The sequence below is a fragment of the Panthera uncia genome, chromosome E1, assembly GCF_023721935.1.
Source record: "Panthera uncia isolate 11264 chromosome E1, Puncia_PCG_1.0, whole genome shotgun sequence".
NCBI lineage: Eukaryota > Metazoa > Chordata > Mammalia > Carnivora > Felidae > Panthera > Panthera uncia.
This window is the reverse complement of record NC_064814.1, coordinates 2,477,902-2,505,378: the sequence shown is the minus strand read 5'-3', so window position 1 is coordinate 2,505,378 and position 27,477 is coordinate 2,477,902. Positions and strand designations below refer to the sequence as shown.

Sequence of the window (27,477 nt, the reverse complement as noted above, 5' to 3'; positions counted from 1 at the left end):
CCGCCCCCCCCCCCGCCTGTGCGCCTCCGTCCGTTGACGCAGCCCCTCTCTCTGCGGCAGGGCGCGGCCACCAAGCAAAGCCGGGTCCAGCGGCAGGAGCTGGGGGTGCATCTGTACGGGGTCCAGCAGCACCTGGCCCGCCTGCAGATGCAGCTGGAGAAGAGCCACGACCGGCACTCGATGGCCGCCTGCGCCAGGCGACAGAAGGAGGAGGAGCTGCGGGCCGCGCGCCAGCTCTACGCCCAGACCTGCCAGAACGCCAACGGCGAGCGCAAGAAACGTAAGGCGGGGCGTCCCCGCGTGCTGTCACGTCCCCGTGCGCCTGCGCGACCCCGAGGGTGTCCCCGAGTGCCGTCATGACCCAGTGGGGCATCCCCGCGTGCTGTCACGTCCCTGTGCACCTGCGCGACCCCGAGGGTGTCCCCGCGTGCTGTCACGTCCCTGTGTGCTTGCGCGACCCCGAGGGTGTCCCCCGAGTGCCGTCATGACCCAGTGGGGCGTCGCCACGGGCTGTCACGTCCCCATGGGGAGGTGCCACACACCATCTCATCCCCCAAAGGCTCCCTGGGATCGCAGGGAGAAAAAGCAAGATGTGGTCCTATCCTAGGGGGCTTCCCAGGTTTTTTAGGGAGGGAAGTCATCTGCGTCTTCAAAGGCCCCTCATGAGGTGAAGCAGCAAACAGCGAAAGGGGACAGGGTCAAAGCTGAAGAGGCACGTGGGTCCTCGGGGCTGGGCAGGCTTTAAATAAGTGGGAAAGAATGGGTGAGGCCCAGTCTGGAGCCCAGGGGCTTGAACAAGCCGGGGCCCATGGCCCAGGGGACAGGGCAGAACCCAGGGAGGCTTTGGACCAGATGAGGCAATAGGGTTTTTCCTAGTAAAACAGCCCCCACCCCGCCCCCACCCTGCTCAGAGCCAGGTCGTTGGCCTCCCTGAACGGCTGCTCGCTAGCTCGCTCGCTCTGCTGTGATTAGTTCAGCCTGGGGGCTTTTTCATGTTTCCAAGTTTATTCATCAACTCTATGATCATTGCAATGGGGAATGTTTTAGACCCTGAGAAACGCAGAAGTTTCTGGATTGACAGAGTCGGGGTAAATGCTCATTTATCAAGCACCCTCCCCGATCACCACCAAATTAACAGAAAATACCGAAAAGAGAAGAAGGCGAAATTCATGCGGTAACAATAAAGAGTCGCACCCTCCAGGTGGGGTAGAATGTAGGGCCCCCCACCCCCTCCACGCCAGGACCCCTCAGGGGAGGCTCAGGGTGTGGACAGGCTTCCGGAGAGATACAGTAATCTCTTGGACTTCGTGTCCTTCCTGGAGGTCACCGGACACAGGAAGGGAAGCTGTCCAACCAGGTATGGATTCCAGAAACGTTACGGTTTCTCCTTCCGGAACACGAGGGGATTCGGGTGGTGGTCCCGGCCCTGCCGATGGGGCAGACCCGTCCCAGGCACAGGGTCAACAACAAAAATGGAAGAGGACTGAGCACGTTCCAGTGGGTACTCCGCCCGAGATCTTAGAGGTCGTCACATCAGTAAAGCAAAAGCACAAAGGATGAGGGAAAAGGCTACTTGGAAATAAAAAATATAACCATCATCCAAAACCAAAACAAAATAAAAGTCTCTAAACAGACAAGTCAATACCGCTAAAAACCGAACTTGTAAACTAAGAGGCCAGTTTGAGGAATTCTTCCCCGAATTCAGAGCAAAAACCCCAAGCAAAGTGATGGACGTTTTGAGAAGGAAATAAAAGCCACGGCTGTTAGATCTGGGACGGTCAACGTCCATCAGACAGAAATTCCAGGAGATCAGGGGCATTAACCGACAACGTCAGGGGAGAATATCTGCGTGAGTTCCGGAAAGCTATGTCTTCAAATATGAAGACTCACAGAGGGCCGGACAGCTGGAGGAAAAAATAAACGTGCCTGGACACAGCTGGTGACATTTTTAAATTCCAAAGGCAAAGGAAAAAATGCTATCGGCTTACGGGCAGGACAAAAGCAGGCTCCGGCAGGCGGGGAGGACCCTCTGCCCCTTGCAGGAGCCCAGGGGACTCAGAGCCACCGGGACCCAGCCCAGCCCACAGCTCTGACGACGTAGTTAGTTCCACGAAGGGCCAGGACCTTTTGTTTCTTGTCTTTTTTTTTTAAAGGCTTCCGGGTGATTCTGATGTGCAGTCAAGGGCTGAGAATCACAGATGTCAAATGTAAACGACAAGGTAGCAATGCTCAGAAGGGAAGGGAAGGGGACCAGAAGAGTCCTGTCCACACTCTCACGTCAAGAGACCACAGACTACTTGGGTCACGGATGGCAAAGAACCCACGAATCACACTTGTGGCTGTAGGGGGAAGCCCTTGGATAAAACCCGTGACCTTGCATCGTTTCATTTAGCTTTTCGTTAACAACACCGAATTTAATTTTATTTATTTATTTTTTAACGTTTTATTTATTTTTGAGACAGAGAGAGACAGAGCATGAACGGGGGAGGGGCAGAGAGAGAGGGAGACACAGAATCGGAAGCAGGCTCCAGGCTCTGAGCCATCAGCCCAGAGCCCGACGCGGGGCTCGAACCCACGGACCGTGAGATGGTGACCTGAGCTGAAGTCGGCTGCTTAACCGACTGAGCCACCCAGGCGCCCCAACAACACCGAATTTAAAACATTCTACTTCCAAAGGCTTAAAAAGGGCAAATTAACCAAAAGAAGTAGGAAGGGGAAGTTAACAAAATAAAATGGCAGAAGCTGGTTTAAAAAAAAGAGCTGGTCTGATAGATAAAAATACTTAGTTGGGGTTGTTTTTTTTTTAACATTCATTTTTGAGAGACAGAGAGAGACAGAGCACGAGCAGGGGAAGAGCAGAGAGAGGGAGACACAGAATCGGAAGCAGGCTCCAGGCTCCGAGCTGCCAGCACAGAGCCCGACGCAGGGCTCGAACTCACAAACTGCGAGATCATGACCTGAGCTGAAGTCAGATGCTCAACCGACTGAGCCACCCAGGTGCCCCCAAAATACTTGGTTTTTGAAATGACCAACTGATTGAATAAACTTCTGACACGCTCAACAAACAGAAAGGGTGTGACACAATTAGCGACACTGAGAATGAGGACAATTCAGAGGCATCATTGTTTTTTATTTCAAGAAGCCCACACACCGTACTGAGCTCATCATCGAAGAAACTGAAAACGTTATCCAACATCTATTTTCCCTAAAAGCACCAGTTTGTCGTCAAAGACGTTATGGAAAAGTCCTACTAACCCGAAAGGAACGGACACCCTCCCATGTTGTCCAGCCCTCCAGAGGGTGGGAAATGTGGGAATCTTCCCAGGCTCGCTTTACAAAGCTCAGAATAACCCCCACTGCAAACGTTATAGCCACAAACACAGAAAAGGACCAAGCAGTCTCACCTTTGAGGTATGAAAACCTAAGTACGATGGTGGCAAATTGCATCCGGCCACAAATTAAAAGAAAAATATCTCGTAGTCAGGAAGGGCTTCCTTCTGGAACTCAGAAGGAATTCGTTTCATTTGAAATGAAGAAATCTACTAACCTAATGCATTATACTAGTGAGATAAAGGAGAGGGGAAAGAAAAATCTTCTGGGTGGGTACAGAACGGGCGCTTGTTCAAACCCATCGGCCATCCTAAACTAGGGTAGAAGGAAAGTCCTTTGTACCTATTTTCAACAGCAAACAAGAAAACCACACTGAGTGACAACACCAGGGAAGTTACAGCTCCCGTCGGGAAGGAGCTGGAAGCCGCCAGCGCCCCGTGGGCCTCGCCTCAGAGGCTCCAGCAGGCAAAACAAATGAGATATGGATTTGGGATGGGAAATTCTCATTCTCTACCAATCATATGATTGTTTATCCAGAAGATTCCGGATTGTTGATTAAAACACACACACACACACACACACACACACACACAGTGATAGAAACAGTAAGAAATCCATAAACTAGCTGAATGCCCGATCTAGCATTTTCTCCTATACCCGTAATATCCCATCAACAACTAATTTTTTTTTAAATCTTATCCACAATGGTTGTAACAACCATAAAATACTTAGAATAAATCTAACAAGGAGTGAGTGAGCCTATCCAGAGAAAACCAGTAAAATTTCACTGAAGGACATAAAACAGATTTCCATAAACAAAGCTCTCCCGTGTCATTGGAAGGAAAGCCACACAATATAGAAGGGTCACTTCTGTGACCCTTGATTATTTTCAAGAAGTAATAACTCAAAATCCAAGGGCTCTGGGACACGAAGTCCTGCAGCCTCCCCCCTCCCCCGGGCCTTCTCCCCCTCCACGGGGGCACCTGGCGTCAGTGGTCCTTGTATGTTTTTCTAAGGCTGTTTTCGGGTTTAAAAGCAAAGTGAGTTACAAGGGTATCTTTTTTTTTTTTTTTTTAGTAAGTATGTGCGGGGCACCTGGGTGGCTCAAGTCAGTTGAGCGTCTGACTTCGGCTCAGGTCATGATCTCTGTTTCTCTCTCTCTCTCTCTCAAAAATAAATAAATAACATTTTTTAAGAAAGTATGCACACGTTATGCCCACCGCTCTGTCTCTTGCTTTCTTCTCGTATCAATGTATGCTGGAGGTTATTCCATATCAAGACATAAAAAGCTCTCCATTCTCCACGAACTGATTTTAAAGTTTACTTGGGAGACTCAACGCACAAGAATACCCAAGAACGTTTTGACAAGGAAAGATAATGAAGGAAAATTGTCCCATCAGGTATCGACACTCGCTGTCAATCTACAGCCGTAAACACGGAATGGCGCGGAAGGAAACACGGGCACACAGATCGATGGTGCGGAGCAGAATGGCAGGGAACGCGCCTGGGAATTTAGCTAATTTACCGCAAATTACAGAAACGCACAGATTGCGTTTTTAAGCCCCTAGCGTATGTTTTGATTACTCGGTCCTCTGAAAATAAATACCCAGGCGCCTATTTCACCCCATACAAAAAGCAAGGTCAGCTGCGGTAAATATTTAAGAACATCACAGAAGCATTAGAAGAATATGTGGGATCGTTTTTAAACACCGTCTCGGGGTGAGGCAGGCCTCCGCAAGCGTGACGTGAGGCGCTGAGGCCGGAGGGGAGGAGCTCAGCACTTTTGCTCACACGGAAACTTAAAACTTACCAAGAGGGGTTGACGGAGTTGAAAGACAAGCACAAAATGGGGAGGAACCCCGTTTGAGCACCTGCGACAACATCCACGTCTTCGGTGTTAGTTTCCCGCCGCTGAGAAACAGCTTCTCACCATTTCGGGGCTTAAAACCAGCCCGTGGATCCGTGCACGCACGCTGCCGGAGCTCAGAGGTCTGGCGCGGCTGGCCGGGCCCCCTGCTTGGCCATCACGAGGCCGAGGCCCGGTGCAGGCGGGAAGACCCGGGAAAATCCGACTCCAGGCTCATTCGTGTCGTTGGCAGAATGCAGCTCCTTGCAGCCGTAGGACTGAGGGGTGCTGCTCGCCGGTTGTGAGCAGGGATGGCTTTCAGCTCCTGGAGGCCGCCCACATCCCTCGCCATGTGGCCCCTTTCCTCTGTGAGCCAACTTTGGAGAATTCCCCTCTCGTTGGGTCCCGTTCATCCTGCAAACCTCCCCCCCCCCCCCCCCGACTTCCTCTTTGGCCACCAGTTGGACACAACTCACTGCTTTTGAAGGGCTCGCCTGCTTAGGCCTGGCCCACCCGGTCATTTCCCTTTCGACAGGTAACGCAATGCGATCGCAAGAGCCGCACCCGAGGGCAAACGCCAGGGGAGCCATTTTCAAGTTCTGCCCACCCGGCCTTTAATGCATCTAGAGTTCTTAGAAGCCGACCAACATCCCAGTAGCAGTGTGGCCGGGGACATGAGCAGGCAAATTGGAGAAGGGACAGACCTGGCCATGAAGACGGTGAAACTCGGTTCAACTCCACCGATGTCATGAGAATGCACATTTAAATGAGGATTGGAAATACTGGCTTGTAGTTACTCGGGCAGCTAAGAAGGAAAGCACGGTTGGACTCGTGCTCTTAAGGAAGGTTCTGCACACGCTCTCTCATGTTTCAGGCGAGGGTGAATCGGTCAGCTCGGGCGGCTGTAACCCAGTGCCACGGAGGCCGGAAGTCGGCGATCTGGGTGTGGGCAGCGCTGGGTCCTCCCGAGGACTCTCTCCAGGCTTGTGGCCACCTCCTTCTCCCCGTGTCCTCCCCTGGTCGTTCCTCTGTGCACCTGTCTCCTGATCTCTGCTCCCCATAAGGACACCAGCCATCAGGGGTTAGGGCCACTCGTATGACCTCTTTGTATGTCAATGATCTCTGTAAAGACATCTCTCCAAGCGCAGTCTCCCCCTGCCCCGGCCTGCCCTGGTGACCCCACTTCTGCAACACCTCCTCCGTCTGTTCCTGCTTCCTCCCCCACTCCCACTCCCGCCCCCCGTCATCCCTACCCACACAGGAGCCAGAGAATCCCCCAGTGCTGGAATTTTTACAGTCCTCTTGGATGCAAAAGAATGTCTTTCAAGGTTAAGCTACACCCTTGAAGGACACCTGCCCTAACTCGCTACTCACCCAGCCACCGTGGGATCTATAAATCAGTCCTGGGCGTGGATCCACCCCTTAGAACGGAACGTTCTATCCAAGTGGGCAGACTAGGGCTGATCGAGGGTTAGCTGCCTAAATGAGCTGGTGTTCTGGCTTTAGAAATCAGGCTCCTGTGAGTTTAGTTAAAAGTAGTCCATTCCTCGGGGTTTGGGAGTGGCAAGTGCGGCCTGGCCGGGCCTGGCCGTGGAGGACAGCCTTGGTGCTCCGGCCTGCAGCCCCAACATAGCCACCGCAGTCCGGGGGCTCCCGCAGAGCTGAGCCCCACTTAGGCCGGCTTCCTCCCGGGGTGTAGGGCTCTACCTAAGACTGGCAACCTCTAAGCAGTAAAAAACAAGACAAAACAAAACTCTGTAAAATTCACACGAGGACTCACAGCCTGACACACTATCAGCAGATCCTTAGACGCAGGGAGGGCCTCTAATACTTGGTGGGCAGCGGGCGGCTTGTTGTGATTCGTGGTTACAGATCACATGTGGTTTTGTCTCTCCAACTGGACTGTAAGTCTGGGTCTTTGTTTTTTGCTCTGTTTTAACGTTTATTTATTTTTGAGAGATAGAAGGAGACAGAGCGTGAGCAGGGGAGGGGCAGAGAGAGAGGGAGACACAGAATCCCAAGCAGGCTCCAGGCTCCGAGCCGTCAGCACGGAGCCCGACGCGGGGCTCGAACTCACGAACCTCGAGATCGTGACCTGAGCCGAAGTCGGACGCTCAACCGACGGAGCCCCCCAGGCGCCCCGAAGGTCTCCGTGGTTTAGAGGCAGGTTCCCAGGCTCGGTTCACAACCGCGGGAGGGGGCCCTTCCGGGGCTGCGGGCCCAGACGGCGCGTGCGCGGTGCCCAAGCAGCCCTCCCCCTCTTCCTCCCGCAGTGGCGGCTCTGCAGGCCGAGCTGGAGGGCCTGGCTCTGCACCTCTTCTACCTGCAGAACATAGACCAGGACGTGCGTGACGACATCCGCGTGATGAAGCGGGTGGTGAAGAAGTCAGAAGTGGAGCGGACGCGGGCCGAGTTGGAGAAGAAGCAGCAGGTGTTTTGCACGCTCAATGCAGCGACCAAACCTTTGATTTTCCAAAAGGCCCTTAGCTCTGCCTCTTGCGTGAATGCCGTGGCCCTGGGAGGCTGTGGCCGGCCGGAAGTGAGGGGGGGGTGGTGGTGCAGGGAGTCACTGACTTGGGTCGGGGGCTTCTGGAGAATTCTCTCTGAGGTGCCTGTCGTTTCCCAGGACCTTCACGTGGACCAGCTCACCACCAAAGCCAACCAGCTGGAAGAACAAATCGCCCTGTTGGAGGCTCAGAGTTGCGCCCAGGCCGAGGACACCCGGGCTCTCAGGAAAGCAGTGAGCGAGGTAGGACCGTCACCCCAGCGCTCAGCTGTGGAAGCACCCACTTAGCGCCCACCGCACGGTGCCCGCCCGGGGCCGGTGCCCGCTTAGCCCGCAGGCTCCCTGCCCAGCCCTGTGTCTCCCTAAGCGTCCCAGCATCCTGCTGACCCGTGGCGGGAGGGAGGGAGGGACTCGGTGGGGCACCACATTCAGAAGCCAACACTAGGAACCAACGTTGCTGTGTCTTTTTTTTTTTTTTTAATTTGTTTTAACATTTATTCATTTTTGGGAATGAGAGACAGAGCATGAGCGGGGGAGGGGCAGAGAGAGAGGGAGACACAGAATCCGAAACGGGCTCCAGGCTCCGAGCCGTCAGCACAGAGCCCGACGCGGGGCTCGAACTCACAGACTGTGAGATCACGACCTGAGCCAAAGTCAGATGTTCAACCGAATGAGCCACCCAGGTACCCGTGTCTTTTTTTTTTTTTTTTTTTTTTAATCCGTGAATCACCATCTGCACTCATGTGTGCAAGAACAACAGAAAGGAAACAAACCACTTTACTGGAGGGAAAAAAAAGGGCTTGAACAAGTGGACAGACATACCTGGGCCCGTAAGGGAAAGCGGTCGGTGCTCCCCAGCCTGTGAATCTAGAATGTGTTCTGATCAGAATCTCAGGGGGGGAAGGAAAAAAAAAAAAGCAGTTGTATAGTTAGCAGAGAGGTTCTTAGGTTTATCTGAAGAATAAACTCAGGACTAGGCGGGAATCGTTTGGGAAGGGAGATTCAGGAAGGGGGACCAGTAATCCGTCTGCCCTGAACTGAGGGCTTCTGGGGCCGGTCACCCTTGCTTTGTCCTACCACGTATCACCAGTTATAGAGCCCTGGAGGGTAAAATACTGTGTTCCTGGGGATGAGGAGAGACAAGCAGGCCATGGTAGCCTACGAGAGAGCCCAGAAGTAAGCAAACATTTGTGTAAAACTTGAGTAGATTATAAATCAGTAGAGAACAAGCGAATCAGGGACAACGGGGTAGGGACATTTGGTTAATCATTTGGGGAACAATTAAATCTTTTCCTCATACCAGACACTGAAATAAATTCCAGATGGGATCAGGAATGTAAATGGGGGGAAATGCACTGGAAGAAAATAAAAGAAAAATGTCTTTTAGATCCTGAGTTGGGGCGGCCTTTCTAACTAACGGAGCAGGTGGGGAGGGCAGGGCACACCCACCATAGCGTCTGTGGACCTCGGGCACCAGCCTCACGGAAAGGCGGGAGCCACGCCCGGGAGACACAGGCTTTCACCGACGAATAAGTCTGGGGCAGAAAGAGAGGGTTTTTCTTTTTCTTTTTTTTTTTTTTTTTTAACATTTATTTATTTTTGAAAGAGAGACAGAGACAGAGCATAAATGGGGGTGGGTCAGAGAGAGAGGGAGACACAGAATCCGAAGCAGGCTCCAAGCTCCGAGCTGTCAGCACAGAGACCGACGCGGGGCTTGAACCCACGAACCGTGAGATCACGACCTGAGCCGAAGTCGGACACTCAACCGACTGAGCCACCCAGGCGTCCCTAGATCTTGAAAATCAGTAAGAAATACCCTGTGCCTGATTCCACTATGTGGTGTTTGTGGACATATATACACGATGCTGTGACTTCCTCTCATGAATTTTGGTGCCTTCGGCCCCTCTCTTCTGGGTGTGTAGCCCCAGCCAGGCAGGGCCGCCCCGAGTTCTGTGTATCCTGCCTTCCTGCCCCTGGAACAGCATGTGGCCCACAGCAGGTGCATCACAGACATTCGTGAATGAACGGATGAGGGACCAGTGATGGAAAGGACCCGACAGGGAGTTCTGCCAGGCTCACCAGGATGAACCAGAGAGGAGGGGAGTGTTCCTCCCAGGCTGGCAGTGAAAACACACGTGGGTCTTTATCAAGATCTCCATTCAGGGCACTTGGGTGGCTCAGTCAGTTGAGCGTCTGACTTCAGCTCAGGTCGTGATCTTGTGGGTCATGAGTTCAAGCCCCGCGTCGGGCTCTGTGCTGACGGCTCAGAGCCTGGAGCCTGCTTCCAATCCTGCGTCTCCCTCTCTCTCTGCCCTTCCCCTGCTCTGTCTCTCTCTCTCAAAAATAGATAAACATCAAACATTTTTTTTTAAAAAAGATCTTTATTCAAGGACAGCTTTGTAACACACATGGGGAAAGATGCTCCCCTACCCCCGCCCCAGCCCTAAAACTCCCCTACCCCCTCCCAAAATATCACCGGGGCTTCGCTCCAAGGAAAGTGCTGAAGACGCACGCAAGTAGAAATTGTGTAGATTTAAAAACTCCACAAGCAAAATGAATGGCGGGGGCAGGGGCAGGGAGGGTGGGCATCGGGTTCAAGAGTCACCATATGTCCGTGCAGCGGAAGCCTGTCCGACAACCAAATACCTGCTGACACGAAAGCCCGTGCACAGCATGCTGATTTTTAGTTCCGGGTTACAAAACGTAGAGAACGTGACCGCACACACCCACACCCGCGTGCACACACACAGACACACACGTGCACACATGCACACAGACCCATCAGGGCCTGATGGACGCCCCCACCCAGCCGCCAGGTCGTTCTCCACGGTGCGGGCTCTTACGGGAAGGGCTGTCGGGCCCCGAGGCTCCGTCTGTGGACCGGAGTCATCGTGAGAACCAGCGACCCCCCCCCCCCACATCCGCATTCTCGACGGGGCGGGCGTCAGTCACTGCCCTCCACCCGCCTTCTCCCCCTCCTCGATCCCCTGGCTCTGAGCACCTCGCGGCCCTGGGTCAGGGCTCGGGTGGGTGCTCAATGCGTCTTTAGAGCCGTATTTATGTTCACGTTCGTCCTTTCACTGGTGCGCGATAGGAAAAGCACGAGTCACATACGGGAAAGGAGGCGGTTCCGGCCTTTGGGGCCCTTGCACACTCCCGTGGGGCCTCCGGCATAACGAGGTTCGGCCAACGTCCGCGTCACCCTGACTGTCCCCCGCAGGCCTGCACGGAGATAGACGCCATCCACGTGGAGAAAAGGCACATCGTGCAGCAGTGGGCCGCCTGCCTGGTGGGCATGAAGCACCGGGACGAGGCGCACAGGACCATCCGGCAGGCGCTCAGGTACGCGCACCCCTGGGAGGGCCGCTGGCCGCCCTGCAGGGGGCCGGGGCTCGGGGCTCGGGGCCACAGGCGGGTGCGCCCTTCGCCTGCTGGCCTTGGACAGGGTCAGGAGGCAGGGTCAGACGTGGGATCCAGAGCAAAGCAATCTCACGGTGCTTTTCGTGTGTGACGGGCCCCACGCTCAGCTTGGGCTGGCGTGGGCCCACAGACCCTGGAGGGGGCTCTGTCATCACCCGGATTTGCCAGAAGAGGAGGGTGTGGTGGAAGGCAGCGCTGTGTGAGCCTGACGTGGGCACTGCCACGGTGGCCCCAGTGGGCCTCCCTCGGGCCTGGGGTCCGGCAAGCAGCACCCCATCACTGCCAAGGATAACCGGGGCCACAGAGCAACGACAGAGAGCATCCACTAAAAACGCGTCCCCGGAGGGGCGCCTGGTGGCTCAGTCAGTCAGGGGTCTGAGCCTTGATCTCAGCTCAGGTCTTGATCTCAGGGGTCGTGAGTTCAGGCCCCGTGGGGGGCTCTGCGCTGGGTGTGGAGTGTGGAGCCTGCTTAAAGAAGGAAAAATGGGGCGCCTGGGTGGCTCAGTCAGTTAAGCGTCCAACTTTGGCTCGGATCACGATCTTGCGGTCCATGAGTTCGAGCCCCGTGTTGGGCTCTGTGCTGACAGCTCGGAGCCTGGAGCCTATTTCAGATTCTGTGTCTCCCTCTCTCTCTGACCCTCCCCCGTTCATGCTCTGTCTCTCTCTGTCTCAAAAATAAATAAACGTTAAAAAAAATTTTTTTAAAAAAAGAGAGAGAAGGAAAAATGTGTCCCCGACAAAGGGGCATGGCGAGGCCTCTTGGGACCGCTCTAACGGCACCCTGGGTCCCGCCCCTCCCTCACACTAAGGGAGGCCGGATGACCAGCTCTCCCGAGGCTGGCCGAACACCCCATTGATCTGGACCCGGCAGCCCCGGGTGAGGCCCACATGTGACCTCTAGACCAGACAGGTCCCCACCACCCTGACACTCTCTAGACCACGACCAGCCATCGAATCTTTGCCATGTCGGTGACAAAGTCACATCAAAAGTGGGTCCCAGCCGCGGGTGAACAATCATGATTGGGACTCTAGTAAACACTGAAAGTCACGTATTCAAAGGAAACATCTCAAAACAAGCAGAAACCACAGACCGTACTGTGTTTAAGCTCAGGGGGGCGGGGACACCCAAAAATTTACCGTCCCCGGGGGAGGGGGGGGGGGGGGCCACACCCCATCCCCTGGTGCCCTGCCAGCAGCCTTGTCTAACTTCCCGATGGGACATGGAGGGGCGACCTGGCACAGAGCCCCTCGCCCTGGGGATGCTGGGATGTAGCTAGGGTGCCTCCAGACCCCCAAGCAGCTTCCCTGGGAACCTTGATGGATGGCGACCGACGCCGGGGCCGTGCAGTAAGCTCCACCAGTGTCTGTACCCCAGTATTTTCTGTCGGTATCCGTTCGTCTAGGAAGTTATCAAAGCGATCGGTTATCAAGGATCAGTGATCACATCATAGGAAATTTGAAAACCACAGAAAAAGGTTTCCAAGAGCGCTGTCTTTTTCCCTCTGGTGACCACGACAATTTATTAGCATTTTGGGCACGCCCGGGCATCTCTTCTCCCGTGCCTGTGACTTACCACGTGTTCAGACGTCTGTCACGCAGTTTGTGACTGTGCCTTTTTAAACTGGACGTCTGCTTTTATTGTCAGATGTAATAGGCATTTGTAAGGCTGCTACTTCCTAAAAAAGAAAACGAGTAGGTTTTCCGTTCTAAGCCGGGTTTGCGGAGGCTAATTTATGTACACGCTTCTTATGCGGAAGGGTTCTCCCTCTTCAGCGCACAGCTTTGCGAGTTTTTCGGCAAATGGACCGAGGCCAGTGCCCCCATACCCCCCCCCCCGAGTCAGCATCCTCTCTGCACCTCCCGCCCCCAGCGGACACTGACCTGCCTTCTGTCCCCTGCGGCCCTGTCCTTCCCAAGATGTCCCATAAATGGAACCCCACAGTGTGCACATTTTGTCGTCCGGCTTCCTCCACACAGCACGCCACTGTGTTCCCCGGCTCCCCCCACCCCGGTGGACTGCCCCATTGTTTCCAGTTTGGGGACATCGTGGGAAAAGCTACCGTGACAGTCGGTGCACGTCTGGGTGTGGACGCATATTTCCGACTCTGCCGCGTGAATACCCAGGCACGGGATCGCTGGCCAGTGCGAATTCGACTTTGTTACAAACTGCCCGTGTGTTTTCCGGTTTGGTTTCTTCCATTGTGCATTCCCTCCGGCAGGTGGGTGAGAGTCCCGGTTACCCGCGCCCCCCATTCTCACCAACGCTCGGTGTCGTCATTTTGATCGTAGCCATTACCAGGTTTACGTTTGCGTGTCTCTGATGACTTACTTGCCACCCACATGCCTTCTCTGGTGAAATGTCTTTTGCTTATTTTTCAGTTGAGCGGATTATCTTGTTCTTGACTTCTGAGGGTTCTTCGCATAATCTAGACATGAGTCCTCTCTCGGGTGTGTGCTTTGGAAGTATTTTCTCCCTGTCTGTGGCTCACCTGCTCCTTCTCCCGGCCATGGCTTTGGAAGAGCATAAATTTTGATGAAGCCCAATTAGTTAATTTGTTTTCAGAGCTCATGCTTTTTACGTCCCCTCGAAGAAATCTTTGCCTGACCCAGGGTCATGAGGATTCCCTCCTCCTGTCTTCTGCTCAGCTCTTCTGTGTGGCACATGACTGATTCCAAGTCAATGCCTGTCGTGGCATGAGACCCAAGCTCGGTCTGTTTGCACGTCTGTCTCCAGCGGTCCCAGCACCACTGCTGAAAAGACGGCTCTCTCCCCTTTGAAATAGTGTGTCATCTCAGTCACAAATCAACTGTGTGTGTGTGTGTGTGTGTGTGTGTGGTGTCGTCTCGATTTGTGGACTCCTGGTTCTGTTTCATTCAGTCTACTCTGTCCCTTCACCGACACCACATTGTCTTGGTGACTACAGCTTTATTATAGAAAGTCTTAAAATCAGATAGTGGGAATCCTCGTTCTTCTTTTACAAATTATTTTGGCAATTCGAGGTCTTGTGGATTGCCATATCAAGTTTAAAATTAGTTTGTCGATTTCTGGGAAAAAAATACACTTCCTGGGATTGGAATTGGAATTGCACTGAGTCTACGGATCTGTTCGGGGAGAACCGACACCTTAACAATATCGGATTTTCTGCCGAATAAACATGCCATCTCTCCCTGGTATTTTTTTAAAATGTGTACAGATGTGTATTGCTACACTGTTGAAATTAGGGGGGGGAAAGGCCAGAAAACTGGAAAGAGCCTAACTGTGTATCAGTGAGGATTCTTAAATTAGGGCCCCGTCATCATTTAGAATTCCATCTGGTCACTGAGAAGACTGAGGGATTTCCATGTGCACTGGTATTTAATATCTCTAAGACACAAGAAAATTAAGACAGAACGGGATCTACCAGGCTACTGTTTGTTTCTTAGACACAGACAAACATAATCCTATATAAGTATGAATAGATCTGGAAAAACATGTAAGAAATAGCTGGTTGCTTGGGGAAGAGAATTGGAGGCCTGGGGACAGATGTGAAGAAAAGACACGGAGGGCGTTACTCCGGTTCAAGGAGAAAGTACTTTCCGATTTTTTGAATAAGAACTTTTTCAAGGGATAAGATGCCGTCAGTGGACATCTCAGAACAAAGGGGGGAAAATGTCTCGCACGCAAACGAAAATTCCGCTTCTGTTTCCCGGCACCTGTGTTTGTGAATGGACGTTAATTGCGGGTATTTCCACGGCCAGTGTGTGTGTGGGGGGGGGAAACAGAAGAGTTCGGAGCGAGGCGCACCGGTGGCCTCCCAGCCACGCCTCGCACTGTGGCCGTGGGGCGAGCCAGTCCGGTGACCTGAGCTCCAGTGCTCACGTGTGTGACTCTGGAGTCGCGCACCCCCTTTCCAGGATGGCTCTCGGGCCTCGCGAGGGCAGGTGGACGAGGCCCCCGGACAACGCCAACCCCTCCCTCCCTTCTCCTGTACTCACTATCTCAGAAGAGTCTTAGCCTTAAACTCAAAAGTGGGCAGGGGCTCTGTGAATACATCAGGGAGCAGTAGTCGACACTGGCTGCTATTTGCGGTTGGTTTCCCATTCGTCCCTCCCCATCGGGGGAGCCCCCCGTGAGCGGGCACCACCACACGCTTGGGCCCCTCTGATGCCCCAGCTTTGCTCTCTCGGTCCCGGCAGCGAGTGCCAGCACCAGATCGCGTCCATCGACGGTGAGATCGAGGCCTACAAGAAATCCATCGTGAAGGAGGAGGAGAAGAATGAGAAGCTGGCCGGCGTCCTGAACCGCACGGAGACGGAGGCCAGCCTGATGCAGAGGCTGACCACGCAGTGCCTGGCCAAGCAGCAAACCCTACAGAACGAGTTCAACACCTACCAGCTGGTGCTGCAGGACACCGAGGCCGCGCTGGGCAAGGCCCACGGGGTAGGACCGCATTCCCCACCCCGCAGGGCCGGTCCCCACGGCCTCCCCAACCGCGCCACCCCTGCGGCTTTCTTTCCAGGAGTACGCGACGGCCACGGGCGAACTGCAGACCGTCCACCAGACCATCCAGAACGAGCTGGAGGAGAAGAGGAGGACAGATGCCTCCGTCGCGGAGAAGCTGCAGGAACACATCACCTCCAACAAGATGACCAAGTGCTTCCACAAGCTCATCCTGAAGCTCCAGAAGGAGAAGACCAACCTGGTACGCCACCGCTCGCCCGCGGCCGTGCGGGACGGGCGCCTGGGCTGGCGGGCGGGGCAGCGGCTCTCAGAGGGAACAGATCGCACGCAGAGGAAGCAGGGCGAGCGAGGGGCCCTCGGCGTGTCCGTTCACTTTCCACTTGGTCCTAGTTCTAAAAGCAAGCATTTGGTGGTAGAAAAGCCTGGAAATAACCCCACCGTCCAGAGACGACCTCTTCTAGCGTTTTGGTATACTTCCTTCTGGAACTCCTTCCAAACACCCATGCTCGCACCCGCCACCGAGTACGTGCACGCACAACGACACACGCAAACACACGTGCGTAGAAGCATCCCCACGCGCACACGAGCCGGCACGCCCGCACAGGCACACATGCTCGTGTGTGCCCACACTCCGTGTGTCAGTTCTCAGTCCATTCTATTCCCTTGTTGTCAGTTTTACTGAAAAGTGACGCAGAGAGACAAGTGCACAGGTAAGAAGCGTAGGACTCCGCTGATCTTCTCACCGTGTGTATACAGAGTTTTATTTAGCTTCCAGGCCATGCGCAGCATACCATTTTCCGTGAAATATTCTCCAGAAACTTCCCTTTTTCCCTTCTGCACGACATCTCATCATATGAATGTGTAGGTTTTAAGTACTATAAACAACTCAGCACCGAACGGGCTTGCCCGACGGTTTTGTCCCACACTTCTGAGGACAGAGCGCTACAGCGGAAACCCCGGGTCGAAGGGTAGGGGGTGTCATCAGTGGGTGGGAGCCTCCAGAGCCTCTCCCCACCAGGCTTGGCCGTCGGGGCCCCGGGACCCCCTCCGACAAGGCCTCTCTCTTGTTCCAGGGGTCTTATTTTACTCTGAGCTGTGGTCACGGGTCCCTGTGTCCTTCAGAAAGCAATTCTATACTTAAATTGCTTCTCCTTTGACCCTTCCTGTGGCGTGGGCCCCCCGGGGACCCCCCGGAGGCTGCCTTGGCCTGCAGCAGGCCTAGGGCCCATCCCGGCAGATGGCCCGCCCCACGGCCCTCACTCGAGTCTCAGGAGGAGAGGTGACCCACTCAGCCTGCCTTACTCTCCAGCCCCTACCAGAAGCTTCCATCTGAGGGGCGGGAGATGAAGGGGACCGTGGGCCCCTCCTGGCCTTAGGCTAAGAGCATTAAGTCCCGCTTCCGCGCGATCCTGGCCTCTGCCTTCATTCTCTCCTCGTACGAGAAACTTGGCAGGTGTCAGAGGATTGAATCTAAGCATTTATTACAATGAGCGCAAGGTGGCTGGGGAGCCAGAGGCCGTGCCCCTAAATGTCGGCCATTGATCGGTTGATCGCCATTGCTGTCAGGTGGATACCGGCCAGGAGGAGGCCCGGCTGGTGGGGCTCACCTGTCCTTCTGGGAGGGCAGGGCTGCTGTCTCCCCGGCCGGCAGCCTAGGCACGCCACCCTCCCGGGCACCCGGGAGGAGGGCAGCTTGCTCCTGGCCTGGTTCCACCAAAGAAGTGGGGAGACGGGGCTCGGCTGGGTGTCCACAGGAGGTCCTGTCTGACGCCGGGGGCATTCCATTCATCCTTCCTGTGGGAAGTGGGGGCAAGGCTACCTGCTGGGAGCAAAACTAGGGGCCCCACGCTGTCCTGGAGAAGCTAAGGAGCATGGTGTGTGTGAAGCCAGCCTTCCTGCGAGGATGCAGGGGGGACAGTACTACCACCGATGACCAGCGGAGGGCAGTAAAGGGTCTCGGTCCCTCAACTGTCCATCGTGATTGCCCAAGAGTTCCAAGTCCTGCTCCTGAAAGGGGGTGTTTTTGCCAAACTGTTCAGAAAGCCCCCTGGGATCTGGAGCTGGGGCCCAGGGGGCGGACAGGCACGGGTCAACCAAGAGTCTACAAGTTAGTTCAGGAACAGTACTGACATCCCAGGAGAGGCCAGGGCGGTCTCAACACGAGTGAAAGGTCCAGGAGCAGAGCCGGGGGAGTCCAGAGAGCCTGGCTCGTCCGGCTGGTGACCAGAAGGGGACTTAGGAATTGGAATCTCATAGGGCTGCAAGCTCGGAGGCAGAGTGGGAGGCGGGAGCCCCTGTGAAGACCAGGGCACCACAGATGGGTCTCGGCAAAGGAAGAGACCGGGGGCTTTGCCAGAGCTCAGAGGACGGGAGGGTTCGGGAGCATTTACACGGGGACCTGGGTGACCGAGGTGCTGGAAGGTTCTGCCCCTGCTGGGCAGGCTCCTGCTTTAACACTGAGGAACGTTGGGTGTCCTGCCGAGTCACCCACAGTGGCCGGTCAGAGGGTGCACCTCAGAGGACGGGGAGTCGGCAGGGGACGGGGACAGGGAGAGAGCTGAGGATGTACGTGGGCAGGAGTGGTGGGCACAGCCACGGTCCAGGGAAAAGACCCCATTTCCAAAGGGAGCCTGAGCGGCCGCGCCTGCTGCTATAAATATCCCTACAGTAAACTCTACGTCACCGGAGAGATGGAGGGAATCCTCCTGAGAGCCAACAAGAGAGGCAGGGGGAGCTGGTCAAGACCTTTCAGGACAGCGGGCGTGCCCTGCAGAGGCGCTCAGCCATGGGCTGCAGCTCCTGACCGATGACATGAGAACAGGGGCGCCTGGGTGGCTCCGTTGGTTGGGCGGCCGACTTCGGCTCAGGTCATGATCTCACAGTTCATGGGTTCGAGCCCCGCGTCGGACTCTGTGCTGACAGCTCAGAGCCTGGAGCCTGTTTCGGATTCTGTCTCCATCTCTCTGCCCCTCCCCCACTGTGCTCTGTGCCCCTCTCTCTCTCTCTCTCTCAAAAATAAATAAACATTAAAAGACAATGACATGACGATAGAAGTCAAGCTTTAGCTAATTAAAAAGGAGCTTACAAATCTATGTGTAGAGTATGATCCTGTTTCTGGTTCTGGGGGTAAGGAAGGGGGCTTATATGTGAAGACTGGCAGGCAGGAAGGCTGGCCGTGTGGCAGGCGTTCAAGGAAATGACAGTCCGGCCAGCCCATCTGGAGCCCCCACCCAGGGGGGAGAGACGTTCAGACACGTTTCCTTTTGCTGATTCAGGTGACGCATCTCTCCAAAACTGACGGCAACGTTGCCCAGACCACCCTGGACATCACGAACACCAACTGCAGGCTGGACGCCCATCAGAAGACTCTGGCCGAGCTAGACAAGGAGGTGAAAAAAGTCAATGACCTCATCACCAACAGCGAGAACGAGATCTCCAGGCGCACGATCCTGATCGAGAGGAAGCAGGGCCTCATCAACTTTTTCAATAAGCAGCTGGAACAGATGGTCTCCGAGCTGGGGGTAAGACCTCGGGGCGGGAGAGGCCGCCCCTGCTCGGTGTCCGTGCCTGGCCGTCTCCGCAACTCCTTAGGTTCAGAATTGAGCCTTCCCCGCCCCTTTTACGGGTGAAATGCCATACCCACGGGGCACGACCCCAGTCAGGGGCCGTCCGCGGACCTCCTTCCGCCAAGGGCCCGACAGCAAACATTTCAGGCCAGGTGGTCGCTGCCGAAGCTACTCATCCCTGCTGTCCCGGCCGGCAAGGCAGGCGATTAAGTAAATGGATGTGCACAATTAAACCTTATTTATGGCCCCTGAAGTGTGAATGCCATGTAACTCTCACCTGGCACACAATTTTCTTCTTTCTCGTCGTACAAAGACAGTGGGTGGGATCTGACCCTCGGACCGCTGCTCTGCGTGAGGGGGTCTGATGAGTTTGAGGCTTGAAGTGCTATCGGCCACCCAGGTATCCCCAGCCTGGGGCCCTAACTCCGGGCTTCCGGTCCGGGAGTAAGACAGGAGACCCCAAACACCAGGGAGCCTTCTCAAAGCTGCAACCCACACGGGTCCTAAGAGAGTACAGACCCCGACCCGTGACAGTCTGCTGGTAAAAGACAAGTTGATGGGGCGCCTGGGGGGCTCGGTCGGTTGAGCGCCCAACTTCGGCTCAGGTCACGATCTCACTGGTTCAAGCCCCGCGTCGGGCTCTGTGCTGACAGCTCAGAGCCTGGAGGCTGCTTCCGAGTCTGTGTCTCCCTCTTTCTCTGCCCCTCCCCTGCTCGTGCTCTCTCTCCAAAAAAAACATTTTTTTTAATTAAAAAAAAAAAAAGACAACTTGCAAAGCCCCTTTGGGTGACGGAGTTCCCCCAACCCTGCCCTCGGCCCCACAAGGCTGTGACATGGTGGAGAAGGCCTCCCGAGACCCGTGTCTCCCACAGTGGGTCAGGGGGGCATATGGCGGGAGCCCGGGGCCCCAGAGGAAACGTCCCCAGTCATCCTCGCCAGCTGTGTGATCTCCTGGCCCCCTCCCCTGCCCACGCGGAGAGCACCCCTCTGGAAACAAGGAGGCTCAATCTGCTTTTTTGTGACCGTCCCTCGTAGGGAGAAGAAGCGGGGCCTCTGGAGCTCGAAATCAAGCGGCTGACCAAGCTGATCGAAGAGAACAACAGCAGCGTGACACAGGCCCAGGTGACCTGGCTGCGCCTGCAGCAGGAGATGGTCAAGGGCACCCAGGAGCGGGAGGAGCAGCTGGCTTCCCTGGATACGCTCACGAAGGAGGTCCACATCCTGGAGCAGAAGAAACTGCGCATAGAAAGTAAGCGCTCGGCGTCCGGGGAGGGGGACCCACCGCCTACTTTTCACGAAACCACAAGGATCACGGCACCTCTCGTAAATGTGAGCTGTTGCCCTGACCGCCAGCCCCGTGGCCGGCCCACTGGATCTGCCCAGTTCTCGGATGGAAGGGTGCTTCCGGAGAGAGGACCGTGGAAGGCCCACCGTCCTGCCCAAGGCTGGGCAGCGTGACTGGAAACGCACAGATGCAGCTCCCAGTGGGTCCCCCTCTGGGGGGCGGGGTAGGGGGGGAGGGGACACCTCGTGCCCCGAACTCGGGGCTGCGAGATGGGGAATCTTTCTTACTCTCCGGCGGAACCTGGAAAACCCGTCCCACCACGGGCTCCCAGACGGTGTAAAAACCAGGGGTCTCTAATGTGCTGGAGTGTCCAGTAGGGTGAGACGGGCATCCTTCCCGGCCGCCACCCCCTCCCCGGGGCCCCCCGCTGAGGCACCCTGATCCCCCACCTGGTCGCACGTGGTCTCCAACCAGAGATCCACGCAGGTCAGCCCGGCCACGCGGCCCCACGGGAAATGCTGCTAAGTGGCCCGGGGCCCATTTCTTTCTTTCTTTTTAAAAAATTTTTTTTAATGTTTACTTATTTTTGAGGGGGGTGGGAGGGGCAGAGAGAGAGGGAGACACAGAACCCAAAGCAGGCTCCGGGCTCCGAGCTGTCAGCACAGAGCCCGACGCGGGGCTCGAACCCATGAACTGTGAGATCATGACCTGGCTGAAGTCGGACGCTTAACCGACTGAGCCCCCCAGGTGCCCCCCGGGGCCCATTTCTTCCCAGGGGTCCTGCTGCCTTCCTGGCCCGCCCTGGGGTCGTCCAAATCCCACTGTTGAAGATCAGGGTGGTTGTTTTCTGCCCCAACCCCCGCCCCTGAGCTGGGCGGGCTGGTGTAGGGGGCAGAGCCAACCTCTCCGGGAGACCCAGGAGTACCAGCCACATCCCCAAGGTTACTCTCAGGGCAGGGGGCTTGCCCCCCACCATCTCGTCCCCTCACCTGCTGGCCGTCCACACACAGGGGTCCTTTCCGTTCCCTCAAAGGGCCAGGCTTCGGAAACGGAGCGGCCAGGGCTGTGACGGGGAGCGGGGGCTTCTCTGGGGACATGGCTACCCCCGCGTCCCCTCTGCCGCAGACAAGATCGATCAGGAGAAGAAGGAGCAAAGGGAGATTGAGTGCCACATAAGGGGCCTGGAAAACGAGCTGAGGAAGATCAACGTGCTGGCAAACAGGAGCCGGTGCAGCTCCGAGGAGCTACAGCAGGACAACCTGGTGACCGAGAAGGACTTCGTGGGCTCCCTGAAGGTCAGGGCCCGAGGGCACGGGCTGGCGGAGGGAGGGCGCGCGGGTGGGCGCTCGCGTCCCCCGGCGTCACCCACAGCCGGCCGCGCCCCTGTCCCCGCGCAGGCCTCGGAGAGGGAGACCATCGAGATGCAGGAGAGGTTGGACCAGCTCCAGGAGGAGAAGGCGGCCATGCTGAACAACCTGGTGGAGGCAGAGTGAGTGCCACTGTGGTGTCACCGCCCCTGCAGCCCAGGGGCGCCCACCGTCCACTACACCTGCCTGGGGAGCGGTTCTGGAGCCAACACTGGGGGGGGGGGTCCCAGGAAAGACCTGGTGTCGCCACACGGTTCCGGCCGCCCGCCCTCGCCAAGCCAGTCATGGGGGGAAAGCGAGTGGCTCTTTCGGACAAGCGTTAAAAGTTATATTATTGCTGTGATGCCTGACGGCCAGAGTAATCCACCCCCAGCTGTAAGCATTCTACGCTAGAACAATCTGTGCAGAGCAGACAGGGAAAGTCACGTTGTTGTCCCAACCCCCTTCCCTTACCGGAACCCACGGTGTTCGTGTCTTTTCTCTCTGCTTGCTTTTTATTTTTATTTTTATTTATTTATTTATTTTTAATTTTTTAACGTTTATTCATTTTTGAGAGACAGAGACAGAGCATGAGCGGGGAAGGGGCAGAGAGAGGGAGACACAGAATCCGAAACAGGCTCTGGGCTCCGAGCCGTCAGCACAGAGCCCGACGCGGGGCTCAAACCCACGAACCGTGAGATCCTGACCTGAGCCGAGGTCGGACGTTCAACCAGCTGAGCCACCCAGGCGCCCCTCTGCTTGCTTTTTAAACAAAAATGGGGGTGTTCTCTATGCTGCCCTTGGAAGCAGATTCATGTATTTTCTGTGGACCGACATCTGCAGTGGGAGCTGGGCTGCTGAGCCGCCCTGTGTGGCCGCAGGCCTCTCCTCTGCGGGCACACGTCCCATTGGTGAGGCTGCACCTCGTGACCTAAGCCCCGCCCAAAGGTGACACCTTCAACCACCGTCACACGGGGCGTCAGGGGGAGCGGCGAGGGACACAAATGTGGAGACCGGGGCACGGGCGTAGGTCTTCGCTGATATCGCAACTTTTTCTTCTAAATGAAGTGTGGTTGACACACGGTGTCCCACTGGCCCCCGGGGTGCGCACTGTGCTCACCACTAGGGTAGCTGCGGGCCGTCACCACCCGACGCCGTTACACCACCACTGATGACATTCCCTATGCTGTGCCTTCCGTCCCGTGACTCACTCGTTCCGTAATCTTTGCGAATATCCTAGTAGCTTCTGGGCTGTTGGCCTGTGCAGGCTTTTTCTTACGTCAACTCCTGTCACGTTCGTGTTCTTTTCTTGGTTCCCCTACAGCTGCCTGATCCGCTCTCTTCGTCTCTCTTTTTAACGCCCGCGGTCTGTCCGTATCGCGGGCTGGCAAACCCTTCCTGCAAAGAGCCAGACTGTAAGTGTTTTCGGCTTTCGGAGCCACACAGCCCTGTTTGAAGCCACTTTGAGTCTGCCGTCGCAGCTCGTGAGCCGCCGTGGACAACACGTAGCAAACGGGCGTGGCTGTGCTCCAGTAAATCTACTGGTGGACGCCGTAATTTGAATTTTACGTCCTTTTTCTGCACGCGGTCTTTGAAATCTGCCGTGTATCTTATACTTCTGGCACATCTCGATTCAGACTCGGCCAAGTTCAAGCGCCCTGTAGCCACGTGTGGCTGGGGCACCCTGTTCAGTGGGGCAGGAGAGGCCATTGCTGGCAGCTGGTCTGGCTGTGGCTGTGGGTCCAGATTCCTCCTGCCGTGCTCGCCCCCCTTGGTCCCTAGCGCACCAGACGGTGGTCCCCGTCCCCACCCAGGGTGCCGGAAGGTGGACTTGCCACTACTGGGAGGGTAGTTGGGTGCCTTCGAGGCCCAGCCTGTGAGCCGCACCAGCCCTCCAAGCCCACGTCGGGTGCTGTAGTGGGGAGAGACTGCCCCTGCCCCTGAGCACTGTGTGAGGGGCATGGCTCTGGGGCACAGAGGGGAGAGGGAGGAGGACTGCAAAATTCTACCCTCCCCGAGGGTGCCAGTCCACAGAGACTCAGGGGGCTTCGGGTCCCACTCTGGTCTCCGGGGCACGACTGCCCCCTTTGCCCTGGGTTGGGTGGGCTGGCAGGAACTTCAGAGGGTACGTTGGCCCAGGGTGTTATGTCGGCCTGCCGGTCCCAGCACAGGGGAAATTTGTTTCTGTTTAACAGTCGAGCCCGTCACCCGGTGCCTGGGTATTTAAATACGCCATGTGGGAGCGAGACAGAGCCGGGTCCAAGGTACTGGGCCCCCTGCTCTGAGCCCACCCCAGACCTGCCTTCCACCCACCCGCTGTGGGTCTCGATTTGGAGCGAGCACTTAAGAGCATGGGCTCACAGAAGCCTCAGAGAGAAATCCCCTTAATTTCGCCCTCTCTCACACTGCCTCTCCCACCTTTAAAGACACCAGATCATGCTTTGGGAGAAAAAAATCCAGCTGGCGAAAGAGATGCGCGCATCGGTGGATTCCGAGACGGGCCAGACGGAGATCCGAGCCATGAAGGCGGAGATCCACAGGATGAAGGTGGGTGGGAGGAGGGTGGTGTCGGTGGGGGGGGGAGTGCTGGTGGGCCTGGCCTCACTGGGGGAGGGCCCCACGGGAACCGCACGGGCCACCCTGGCCCGCGGCACGGACGTCACCCCTCCGCTCCAAGCACAAGCACCACCAGCTGCTTCCTTGCCGACCTCCTGCCCACGGTCTGTCTTCTTCCGTCCTTCCTGCACGGAGATAATCGGACGCCACCAGACACACGCAGCCGTGTGCGCGGTGTTTTCACGAGGCGCTTGGATCCTGACCCCGGGGGCAGCCGGCGCACTCTGGCGTTCCTGCGTGCCGGTGGCGTGGCGACCCCCGAATCTCATGACCCGTTTATTGAGCAGAAGGTGCCTCGCTCAGTCAAAAGTGCTCCGAGACTGCACCCGTCTCCTCCCTCGGAGCCTCCCTCGTTCTCCACCGTCATCTTGAGCCAGATTTCACGACCTCACGAAAGGCTGGTAATTAGATCCCAGGCTATCACTGAGCCTGAAGAGACTGGAGGAGTAGGCAATAAAAACAAACACTCATCACTGCCACAGCCCGGCTTTTAATCAGGACCCCTCTGGCTGTGCCGTTCAGGGGAATTCTGATCAAATGCGTGAGCTCCCGATAAGTTTGTAAAACCCTCCACTTAATTGACTGTTCAGACCACACAAGCCACATACGCTGTGGCTGCAGCAGGTCGAACCCCCACCAAGCGCTCGCACACAGGCACACAGGCACCACCTTCTCCCCGCCTGCTTACTGGCTGCTGCTTTTTGTCCCTGAACAAAACTAGGATCCGTACGTCCAGCTCAGCAATTTATTTATTTATTTATTTATTTATTTATTTATATTTATTTTTAAATACTACGGACAGGGGTGCCCGGGCGACTCAGTCGGTTGAGCGCCTGACTCTTGATTTCGGCTCAGGTCGCGATCCCAGGGTCGTGGGATCGAGCCCTGTGTCGGGCTCTGCGCTGAGGGTGGAGGCTGCTTAAGGTTCTCTCTCTCCCTCCGCCCCCTCCCCCCGCACATGCACGCACTCTAAAATAAGTAATGATAATAATAACGATAATAATAGTAATATGGACATTAACCCAGTCTTTAGCAGTTACAGAATGTTCTAAGGTTGTATCCTAACTCCTTGGAACATTCCCGGGTTGATGAGTTCAGACTATGCCCAGTCCCCCATGGTGCCTCGTCACCATGAACAACGTTCCAACAGTATCCTTTCTCACTGGGGTGTGCTTGTTTTCTGTAGACTAGATGCCCAGAGCGGGATTACAGGGTGGAAGACTGTCTCCGTGCTTGACTAGACCCCCCTGCCACGGGCCACTTTTCCAAAAGGCACTTTGCGAACGACCACGTCCGTACGGCCTTGGCCCACAAGCCTTGATTCGTAAACTGCGGTTTTTAAGTGAGCTCGCCCTTTGTGGCACATCGTCCTGTGAGTTGTGACAAAAACATGGTGTCACGTAACCACCACCGCTTTGTGACACACAACACTGCCGTAGCCCTCAAGTTCCCTCCCGCCCCCTGGGCTGAGCTTCCCGTGCCCCCTTCCCCAAAGTTCCCAGAACGTCACATAAGCGGATCCTGTGGCATGAAGCATTTTCAGTGTGGCTTTGCTCACCTGTCGTCATGTCTTTGAGAGTCATCATGGTGGCGAGGACCCAGTCTGTTCTCTACGCCTGATTCTGGTGGCCCATCTAAGAAATCGTTGCCCGGCCCAAGGTCACGAAGATTCTTCTAGAAGCTTCATATTTTCACGTTTTCCATTATGATCCATGATCTACTTTGGTTGGGTTTTTTTTTTTTTTCCCCATGCCCTAGGTTGAGTTAATTTTTGTATATGGTGTGAGTCGTGGTTTGAGGCTAACTCCCCTACCTTGGGATGTCCCATCGTGTCGGCCCTGGGTATTGTAAGGACTGTCCTTATTGAAGTCAGCTGACCGTGTTGGGTGGGTCTATTTCTGGATTTCTGGGCACTCTGCTGTGTCCGCCTGACCGCCTGCCTGCCCTGCCCCCCCTCCTACATGGTCTACACCACTGCAGCTCACCGTTTACGTGAGCTTGTTTTGTTTACACGGCGTCTTTTCCCTCTCCATAAAAATTGAAGAATCGGCATGTGGATCTCCACAAAAGCGCCTTCGGGGACCGTGCTCAGGCCACCCTGAGCCCGTAGGCTGGTTTAGACTGTCCAGCATCTCTCCATGGCTGGTTTTCGGCCCGTGAACACGGCGCGCCCCCTTGGCGTATTTCCGTCTTGTCTGACTTGTGGCCAGCATCCGGTCCTCGCCTGTTGGTTAGGTTTCTACCTGAGTATTTCCAGTTTTCTGGTGCTAAAGTCACTGGTACTTTTCCACTTTTTCAATTTCAAGTTGCTCACTGCTTACAGAAATGCGACGTTTATTTACTGCCTTTGTTTCTGTGATTTTCTAAACTCGCTGTTTGTTAGGGTTTTTTTTTAAATGTTTTATTTATATATTTTTGAGACAGAGAGAGACAGAGCATTGGCAGGGGAGGGGAAGAAAGAGAGGGAGACACAGAATCCGAAGCAGGCTCCAGGCTCAGAGCTGTCAGCACAGAGCCTGACGCGGGGCTCGAACTCACGGAGTGTGAGATCATGACCTGAGCCAAAGTCGGATGATTAACCAACTGAGCCACCCAGGCGCCCCTGTTTATCTTTTTCTATTTTGAACCCACTTTTCTGAAGCAGAACTTACCCACAATCAGATGTACTTATTTTAAATGTCTAGTTGGACGGGTTTAGCACGGGCCCACATCGACACCCCCACACCCGAGACAGAACACTCCCGCCGCTCGAGAAAACCCTGTGTGGCCCCTACGGTCAGCCTCCTCGACAACCGGGGCCCCAGCCCTGGTCCCACAGACCCTTCACCTCGCCATCTTACAAAACCACGAGTAAGAAATCAACCTACCGTCCCTGTGCTGCTCCAGAATCCCAGCCAGGCTGCGAGCCGTGTCCTCTGTCTGCCAACCCCCCTTGGCCTCTGACCCTTTCTAGTTTCCTGTTGCCCGTGCATTCTTTGCGTGGACCTGAAAATCGTTCTGACCAGCTGGCGATGCCCCCCGATCCCTGTGTCCCCGGGCGCATCCCCCTCGTCCCCGTGCCGGTCCGGGGGTCCGTGGAGATGCGCTGACCGTGCCTCAGTCTCCCTCACCGCCCCTCTGC

General features: G+C 55.7%; 1 protein-coding gene across 2 annotated transcripts in view; it reads left to right on the top strand.

Annotated features, from left to right (window-relative positions):
- The window catches only part of CCDC40 (coiled-coil domain containing 40), a 41,925-nt gene that overhangs the window by 11,254 nt on the left and 3,194 nt on the right, over positions 1-27,477 (top strand). Inside the window, exons 7-18 of one of the 2 annotated variants that reach the window (XM_049635546.1) lie at positions 61-280; positions 7,450-7,607; positions 7,803-7,925; positions 10,903-11,024; positions 15,279-15,522; positions 15,602-15,784; positions 18,819-19,064; positions 20,145-20,358; positions 21,520-21,689; positions 21,792-21,883; positions 24,167-24,287; positions 27,041-27,456. In XM_049635546.1, coding sequence (XP_049491503.1) covers positions 61-280; positions 7,450-7,607; positions 7,803-7,925; positions 10,903-11,024; positions 15,279-15,522; positions 15,602-15,784; positions 18,819-19,064; positions 20,145-20,358; positions 21,520-21,689; positions 21,792-21,883; positions 24,167-24,287; positions 27,041-27,445 — 2,298 coding nt within the window. In that variant the 3' untranslated portion in view covers positions 27,446-27,456. Of the gene's footprint in view, positions 1-60; positions 281-7,449; positions 7,608-7,802; positions 7,926-10,902; positions 11,025-15,278; positions 15,523-15,601; positions 15,785-18,818; positions 19,065-20,144; positions 20,359-21,519; positions 21,690-21,791; positions 21,884-24,166; positions 24,288-27,040; positions 27,457-27,477 lie in introns of those variants that run through there. The other variant, XM_049635545.1, reaches the window with a different exon arrangement.